Below are 9,118 nucleotides of genomic sequence, written 5' to 3'. Positions count from 1 at the left end.
GGAGTCCAAAGCATTCACCAGCTGAACAGTACTATCTGCTACAGTGAACATCTTTTTGTATTTATGCTGTCCCTCTCTCCCATTCCACAGAAGAGATTAAACTAGCCTACTTAGCAGCAATTGGGTGCAAGAATAACAGGCAAAATAACATTTAACCATTCTAATGCATGTCCTTGCCTCAAAAGGAGAAGGGCATTTTTTCCAGGATCTGCTAGATGATGAGTTGAAAATTAATTTTGTAAATAAGTTTGTATCTTTACTACAGATGATGCTGATGGCCAGGTTCATAGTTTTTCTCTTTAGAGAGAAACCCACCATCTTTCAAGTAAATAAAGTAGTACTGTGTTCCAATAGTGATGCAATAGAAAAACTTACCTTCTTTAGAACAGAAAGGTGGCAGCTGATAGAAAACTGTCAATTATTTAAGTTAAAGTTTCCTAGTCATTTGCAATAGATGTGCCAATTCCTATACCTCTGTTTTTTCCATCTGAGATGTTAATTTTGGCCCATGCAAGTTATATCTGGCAAAACTAAAATTAGGAGCTCTGGCACCTGCAGAGTCCTTTACGTTGTTTGGGAAGTGCTTTACGCTTTGTCTCTGCTCCCAAAAACTAGAGGAGGTTACCATAACCTGACGAGTAGAAGGGGGAAGAACCTTCCTTGCAATACAGAGATGTCAGGGACAAACAAAAGAAGCTTGCGCGCGCACACACTTACGTATATACACAAAAAATCAATAATGTGGTGGCAAATAGGATTTCCTTAACTTGGTGCTTTTCTGCTCTGTTGCAGCCGTGATAACGACCTCTCCACTATCATCTCCAACCTGCATCAGAGCCGTCAGCTCGTTATGCCAGAGACCCAGAGCCGCTGTGAATTCAAGAGAAACAGCATTGACGTTGGCTTAGGAGCAGCAGGTAAGCAGCCAGAGCAGGTTCAGATGGTTTGGGTTTGTTGACTTCCCTCCTTTCTCTTTCACTCTTTTTTGTTTTTTCAGCAGCTCCTATTTTTTATGTGGCTCCTCATGTTACACTTCAGAGTGAGTTATGTAAAGTCTTGTAATACTCTGTCCAAAGATTGACATGGAAAGGATTTCTTGATGATGTAAAAGTGGTGCAGTCTTTTGAGATCTCAGCCCTGCTTTATTTTCAAATCTATTGGTCTGTGTTAAACTACTGGCAAAGAAGATTGCTCCAGCAAAGAATTGAAATGTCCCTAGGGTTAGTGTCCACTGAAGCAGAGAGGCATTGCAGAGAGCATGGTTTGATTTGTAATTTCATTAATCAGAGGTTCCCCACATGGCCTCTGTGCCTGCCAACCACTCTGTAAGTATGTTTGGTTGGCTTTGAGCTGCTACCTGACCTTTTTGGAGTTCACCTGGATTCAGCTTACTTGACCTGATGAAACCAAAGATGCTCCTCTTGGATTGGGTACTGTGCCTCTCTGGATGTCAGTAAGGGACCTATGGGCAGGGATACTTTGGTGGTGGATGTGCATCAGTCAACAAGTGAGGCGCTGGTAGCACTGTAGAGATCTACTTGTTTGCAGAATCCATGATTTGCTTTTCAGAATTAAAAAAATCTGAGGAGAACTGGGAGTTATRTTATTGTTTATGCAAATGATCCCTGTTCTTCCAGATCAGAATTGGATCTCTCTSTGCAACTTAATATAGGCCTTTTGTGAAAATCTGTATGGATGTGCCTTTGTGCATATGTTCTTGTAAGTCGTTTCTGTTGATTGTGTAATTTAACCCAGGTGGGAAGTGAACACCAGATCTAATGCACTTGGAGAACGTCTGTGCAGGGTATTTAAGAACAGTATAGGCACCTGCTTTGCCTTTTGCCTGGGGCTTGACCTGCTTTCTAGAAACRTACTTCTGGAGTGCGGTGGAACCTGTACTGGTGTGGCCGCTGTTGCAGTAGTGTTCAGTCCTGAGTGTGTGTTTTGCCAAACTGGGGGATGTGTGATATGTCTGTAAGGCAGCTGTGGGCAGCTCCCTGTCTTTGCTTCCGCAGCTGGATCTCCCTAGTCTGTTAACTCATCTCCACGGCCCCTTTTTCTAGGTAGCTGTGAGTAAGAGCCAGTCTGGCCTGGGAGGGAAGTTCTTCTGTATGAAATCCGGTGCAAGAAGTTAGGATATGGAGTTGCGATCTCCTGACGATTTGGAGTTACGATCTGGCTATTTTACTCCCTTCTGTGTGTTGCTGACAAATTGTTTGCTTGAGTCTGTAGGTTTTAATGTTGTTTGCTTCACAGAGAGACTGCTGGGCTTTATCAGTGCTGCTGAAATGCTTTGAGATCTATAGCGTTGCAGAAATATAAAGGGTGCTTTTCATTCCCATCAGTGTTGAGCGGTAGAAAAGGTTAGAGGTAGAAGTCTTCGTTCTTACTTGCTAGAATTTTTGAGGTTTTCTGGTTTGCTTCTGAACCGTAAGAAACAGTAAGAAATAYAAAGCATAGGCAATGCACACACATGTAGCAGTGAGGAGAGCAGTGCTCTAGCTCTGACCACAGTGAAAATCTAAGCAATGAAATAGAAGAGGACTCGTCTGCCCAAAAGGCCACCAAGGAAGTGTCAGAGCCTTTTGGGACGTGAAAGGTTTGGTATGTCYGAGAAGAGCTGACCACAAAAGAGTAGGTGGAATGGTGGTGGGRAGAGTAGGTGGCTAACGGGGGAGGAGGAGGCATTGTCACATCTCACGGGGACAACTTAACTGGGACTTTCCTCTACTGTCTGGAGCTGGGTCACTCTACATGCTTGTTTGACTAAGGGAAAACTAATTTGCCAAAGTCTAYGCAGAGCCTGCCAGCCCTGACTTTGGAATGTGTGCTGAACTGGTACCTATGCCACCACCACCTGGACATGGAGGTCAAGGGAACAGGAACAGAGTGTGCTGGGATTTCTAGCTAATGCTGATTATTAGTTTTATGTGTTGGTTTTCTTTATTTTTACTGGCAAAGAGGAAGGGGAGGATGCTGTAACTAATTGCTGCATAAATAATTTTTAAGAGAGTTAGTGCTTGGTTATTCTGCAATACTGGCTGTTGCTTAAACTGCTTAATTACAAGGGGAAAAAGAAATGTTCTCACAATAGTCTGCTGTTTATGTTGAACACTTTCAAGCATAAGTGTTTAGGTCATGAGAATCCCACCCTCAGAAAGGCATTTGGAGATGGGCGATGGTGAATGAAAGATGCTAATGCAGATCTGTTAAAACCTCACGTGTCTCACGACTATAAGTGGCAGTGCTTTAAGAATAAGTTGGAATCTGATGCTAAATGTTTTCCATTGTTGGTTTAATATTTATCATTTGAAATTAGGCATGCAGTCCCAACCAGTAATGGCTAAACACTTCAGAGGATGTTTTGCAGCTCAAACTACAAATTCTGTGAATGCAGGATGAGGGTAAGTGCAGGCTACTAAAACTTGATTCAGAAGTGTATGTGGCTTTTTGGCTGTGGTGGAGGCTAAGCAAAGGATTGAGAGCAGGGATGGCATGAACAAAGAGTTGTTTATTGCAGGACCCATGGGACTAAGAGGGTTGCAGTTGGCAGTTAGATGGTTTATGATTAATTCTGTGTGAGAGTTGCTTAATTTATAGTTAAGTCTAGGATCAGAGGTAGTGCTGTGGTTTAGAACAGCATGGACTGGAAAATTAAAATTATTACTGGATGCTGGATGGTCTTTGAAATGCAGGAGGGAGTTGAAGCTAATGGAAAATAATGGCTTATAGTTCCCCTCTGGTTCTCGTGCGAGTTCTGGCTATGGGTGAGATTAGAGTCAGGGTTCAAGCTAGAGTTGAGCTGATGTTCGGGTCAAAAGGAGCTTGAAAGACTGATGTATTGCTGGAACGTATGAGGTCTGTAGTTGAAAGAGCAGCACTGGTATTATTACCTTTGGAAGGCTTACAGTTAATTTTTAAGTGAAAACAGGTCACTTCATAGTGATGATGATAGTTTGGGGACCAGAGGGACTGAAGAACTCAGTTTGAGACGGTGGAAGMTGAAGAACCTGGAAAATTACTAGGCCCTATAAGGCTCAGATAGTGCTTGGACCCGACCAGAGGGTTTAATAACCCACGTAGGGATGGTGTGGAGGGCTGCCTGTTTGGAACACTAAGCCTAGAAGAGATGCAGGCTTAGGGCTTGAAACAGCTGGGACCAAAGAAGTCACTGAATTTTGGATCTTGTGAGGCCCACAGAGTGACAAATAACCTGGAGTTAGTAGAGACAAATGATAATGRTATCTGTTTGATCACCTAGGTATGTTTACGACCAGTGCAGTGACTGTGATGTGTTGGCAAGTTTAGCATCTACAGAAATTAGGACTAGCAAATCTGAGAGCTACAATATCTTGGAAATATGTTCATTATCAAAAATGAGAAAGTTGTGCTATTGCTAGCCTACAGTAGTAACGTGGCGGGAGGCAGGTATTGCTATGTTGCCAGAGAGTAAAGCTTCATCAGAAATGTCGGACAAGGTTCATAATGTGTTCCGTCAGGTTTTGGGTACATTGTAGAGGTGCATGAGTCGATCGAGGCACAGAAAGGCAAAAAAAAAAAAAAAAATACCTAAGAACATAGAATAGATGTTGACCGAACAACAAAACTGTTTACTGTGTTGTCCTCCCTGATCTCTCTGCTAGATCTCTCTGTGAATAGGAAAGATGTGGGTTGAAGCCATATTCTAGGGATCCAGAGTATGAGAGGTTTGGGGGGGATTTCCCCCATGCTGGTATGTGTGCTGAAGCAAGGGGTCTGGATGAGAATTGCTGACAGCTTAACTCTCGTTTGAAGTGACCCCTGATATTAGGCCTCAAAAGGAGGGGGAAAAAAAMCTCCTCACGGCAAAGAATTACAAAAAAGCAGAAATCTCTCCAGCCAGTGCTATTCAATGAGACATCTGGAGCCCCAGAACTGGCAGGGGTAACTGAGGCTTTTGCAAGGACAGCAGAAGTACGTGGCTGAGAGGCGTGTGCTGATAAAATCTAATTGCCCTATCGATTGGCTTCAGAGCCACCGTTGGCTGTGGTAATGATTGAGATATTCTTACGTGTTTGATGCATGTTAGCTGTATCTTGCCACTCTGGGTCCGCTGGGGACCTTAAGGTATTATAGAGATCTCTTAATCATGGAGCAGGCTTGCATGTGTTGGGCCTGTTCTGCGGCACTACAGATTTATTACAATTATTATCATCGATGTACTTGGATTTCCTTAGGTCCCGGGGGCCCTGGGTTTCAGGGAAGAGCTGTCCTGTTTGTAACTTTGAATTYTTAACCGGCTGATGAAATCTGTCTTAGTTATGGTTTAGGATTTACCCATCTGTGCCATTGTATTTCTTGCCTCTGACTCTGTTCTTTTCTGTGTCTTATCTGAATTGAGCATTTTCAGTACTGTGTTCTTAGGCTTGTAAAGGTTAAATTTCTGCCACTGCTGCTTTTTCTTCCTCTGGCTGTGACCGGAGGTGCTTGTGCCTGCAAAATAGAGAACACTGGTTTCTATAACCCCTGGATAAATGTCTGTTTACCAAATGGTTATGGAAATTTCAAGTGTGTGAATGTTTGTTAATTCCAATACAGACCTAAAAAGCAGTAAAATCTTCTGGAAGGTCAGGGAATGTAGTGTAAAAAAAGGGCCCTTGGCTCTCTGCCAGCTCTATTGCTCTTCATTGATCAAAATGATATCCAACTCCTGGTTTGAAATCTAGGTTATGTCTACACTGGGCTTCTATCCAGCTACTAGGTTTAACCTCCTCCTACTGCTCTGGCTAGTTTTGGACCTGATTATTTTATTTTATTTGTTTATTTYTTTAAAATGTAGAGCTAACTAATCCAGTTGCTGAGAGGTAAGGGTGCTCCTGGGCAAAGAGAAACTCCCCTTGCAGGAGAGGGAAAGCTGAGCTGCCTCACCTGGGTGCTGGCAGTCTGCAGGACCGCAGTAGTGGGGAATACTTGGGGAGCCTACCTGGAAAAACGCTTTGGTGACTCTCAGAGCTCCCAGGCCAGTTTACCTGGGAGACTTGGATGCTTTCTCCTCTCTTGACCCTGCAGACTTGATTTTCTGTTGTCTTTCCCATGTAGTGATGTTCTGCAGTGGAGAATTCTGGAGAATGCTTGTCTTGGTGCTAATTAAATTGCAGTCACGATGGGGATATAATAAGCCAAATGGAAAAAGAAAGGAAAGGTACATATGTGAGGGCTTCTGYTTCCTCGGGAGCACGCAGGAGCAGCCTGCATCTGTGAGATTCTGTTAGGGGCTTAACAACACCTGCGAAGGTGAGCAGATGCCTCGGGGAGCGCGTGCGTGTGGTGGGGGGGCAGGCGGTGAGCCTGAGAGCGCGGAAGTCATTTCCAGATGGATCAGATAAAGGCGGGCAGCAGGCAGGGCGCAGCGCTGGCCCTGCRGAGGAGCTTACCTCGCGAGCGGATGACGGCACACGGCACCTCTAATCTTAATTGAGAGACGCGCGCTCACGCGAGGATGAGCAGGGCCGGGGCGCTTGGCAGAGGCGCCGCAGCAAAGCTGGCAGTTTGCACATCAAACACGGATTTAGAGCCCCTTTAAGCAGCTRGTGATGTGTCTGTAAACAAGCCCAATCCATCCAGTTTGGTTAGTGCAGTCTGCCAGGGCATGCAGGGAGTCGAGGAGGGCGGGAGGAGCCTTGCGGGGACCGTGGCTGGCAGGGAAAGTACAGGTGCCTTCTCCCTTACGCGTGTTTGTGCTTCGCACTCTGTTTTAGGATTTGGAAATATATTTTACAGTATGTCTTGGTCCCAAGCGCCTAAATAACTTCTCTCCTGCGAAGGGGGGAACCAAAAACAAATGAACTAAAAATCCTACCGATTTCTCCTTCCTCTCTTCCCAAATACCTTATGGGATCAGATTCACATGTAAAAATGGGTCTCAAAGTTTTTCTTGACAAAGCATGCAGATGTAGTTCACACGCATGGATCTGTAACTGGCCAAACTAGTTGTTTTGCTCTCTTTGAGCCCTGAACGCAGTGTGCCTGCCGTGGAGGGCTTCCCAGTGACTTTGCTTGGCTTCGCACTGAAACCTAGAGCCCTCATCTGCTAAGGARGAGTTAATATTGGGGGCGAAAAAAGAATTGGGATCAGGGATATTACAGCTAATGGCTAGAGACAGAATCACAGCGAACGCCTGTTTTCTGAGCGTGCGATAATGAGCTAGAACGCGGGCRTGTTTTCACTTAACAAAGCAAAACGACGACGACAAAAAAGCAGCAGCTTTTATTGAATTGCTGCCTTAAATTGAGCAGAAAATCAGCACCAAATGGGCATCTGGGAGTTGTAAGCCCAGCCACCTTTGCGTACATGCTTTACAATGAAGGACGGTTGCTTACCTAGGCAGCGCGAGGGTCTGGGCCCTGTCGCTGCCCTTCAGCTCGTTGGCTTGGGTCTGGGGGGCTGTCCTTCCGTTCTTCTCTGTTTAGGCTCACTTTTGTTTCTTCTGAGGCCCACTGGGRTGGGAGGCAACCAGCATCCTTTCGTGGTCCAGACTGAGGTCCTGGGAGGTGAAGGGGGAACGGGAAGGCCCAGCGTGGAAACACTTGGCATGTCCTTTTGCTGTGTCGTGCAGCTGCCCGTGTGGCGTAGGTTAGCGTGGCGAATTTTAGTGGCCTGAGAGTTCAGGTTTCGTTCCTGGCTTTGTCAGCGCAGGAGAAGGAAGGGCCGAGGCAGTTCAGTGCCCTGCTCCTGGTCGTTACTGGAAGCCTGCTGGGGGCAGGAGGGGTCTGCTGAGGAGGCTCTGCCAGCCCCTTTGGGAGCAAGGTCGGTGATGCGCTTCGAGCTGCCTCTACCCCGCTCTTAGGAAGGGAGCGCTGCAGCGCGCCGGGGCTCGCCAGCGCAGCTCGGGTGGCCCGGCCTTCGCGCACCTGGGGCGAGCGGGGCGGGCTGGCCGCGGTCGGGGCGGGGAGGCCGCGTCTCCGGGAGCTGCCAGCCGCCCGGCTCGCAGCGGGCTCGTGCTGCGGCTGTGAGCCCGAAGTGGACGCCAGCTCCTCCAGCCTTTTCTTGTAGCTTGAGAAAGAGCAAGGTTTTCTTGCTTCCAAAAATAACCCCTTCCCCTCCCCCTTTCCCAGGTGTCTTACAGGCAGCTAGTAAAGAGCTGAAGACAAATCATTGGTGCGGTGACATCTCGCTGGTGTTATATATAGAAATCCAGTATGGGCGGCTGCTGTGCTCCCTGCTTCTTTCGAGCAATCGGTTTCATGAGGTTTCTAGTGGAAGTGAGGGAGAAGCCCTGCCGGAGAGGAAGGGGGGCGGCGCTGGGAGGAGGGGTGGGAGAGGAGACGGGCAGATGCTGGCCCTGGGGACCAGGTTTTGAACTGCTGCCTCGGCCTTTCTGATCAGCACAGCTGGAGGAGGCCAGGCAAAACGCGGACTTGACCGCGACGAGCGCTGTGCGGCCAGAGTCCCGAGGCAGAGGAACCTGGCAGGCCTCGCGTGACCGTGAGCGCCTCTCCCTGACGCGCTGGCAGGTCGGTCCCTGCCTTGGAGCCCTGCTCCGGCGCCTGTGCTTCGGAGCAAACCGGGCCGGCCGCGGGCGGATGGGAGAGGGGACCGTGAACGTTGCTGTCCTCCGTGAAAGGTCGGTGTTCTCCTGCTGTCTCCTCCCGTGTACAGGTAAGCCCGAGTTTCCCCACGGGGCACAGAAAAGTTCMTCAACCCTTCTCCCAGTGCTGAGCACGTGTGATGCTTTTCTGTGGTTATCGGGCTCTTCGGTGGAAGGGAGAGCAGGAAGGGATGGGTGGGGAGGCTGAAGGAGTAAGCTGCAAGTGCGTGGCTGCAGAGARCTGGCTCATAAATTAACCAGGAATCCGTTCTGCGGACGCCCTGTCCGCGAGCACGAGCTTGTGGTGTCAGACCTGGTCTGGGGAGCTGGTTTGCTGCATGCTTTGGACACTTGGSCGTGAGTGGACTTGGGAGCAGCTGCCCTAGGGGTAGGGCTCAGGGTTGGGAAGAGTTCGTTAACCCTTTTCTGTGGGTGAGAGGAGGGATATCTGCCTGTTTTACCAAGTTTTCAGCTCTGCGTTATCCTTCTGTTTCCGTTTCCTTCTCTTTGCTTTTTCTCCTTTTTCCCACTCTTTGACCTCTTCCTTCCAT

General features: G+C 47.7%; 1 protein-coding gene across 3 annotated transcripts in view; it reads left to right on the top strand.

Moving 5' to 3' along the window:
* SAMD11 (sterile alpha motif domain containing 11) overlaps positions 1 to 9,118 on the top strand; it is a 129,365-nt gene that overhangs the window by 74,275 nt on the left and 45,972 nt on the right. For all 3 annotated transcript variants that reach the window (XM_085298972.1, XM_085298971.1, XM_085298973.1), the window contains one exon: positions 793 to 917. In XM_085298972.1, coding sequence (XP_085155098.1) covers positions 793 to 917 — 125 coding nt within the window. The remainder of the gene's footprint in view (positions 1 to 792; positions 918 to 9,118) is intronic.

This window comes from Rhea americana, unplaced genomic scaffold, assembly GCF_003343005.1.
Source record: "Rhea americana isolate MKP2758 unplaced genomic scaffold, rheAme1 scaffold_143, whole genome shotgun sequence".
NCBI lineage: Eukaryota > Metazoa > Chordata > Aves > Rheiformes > Rheidae > Rhea > Rhea americana.
This window is presented reverse-complemented; position numbering and strand designations above follow the sequence as displayed.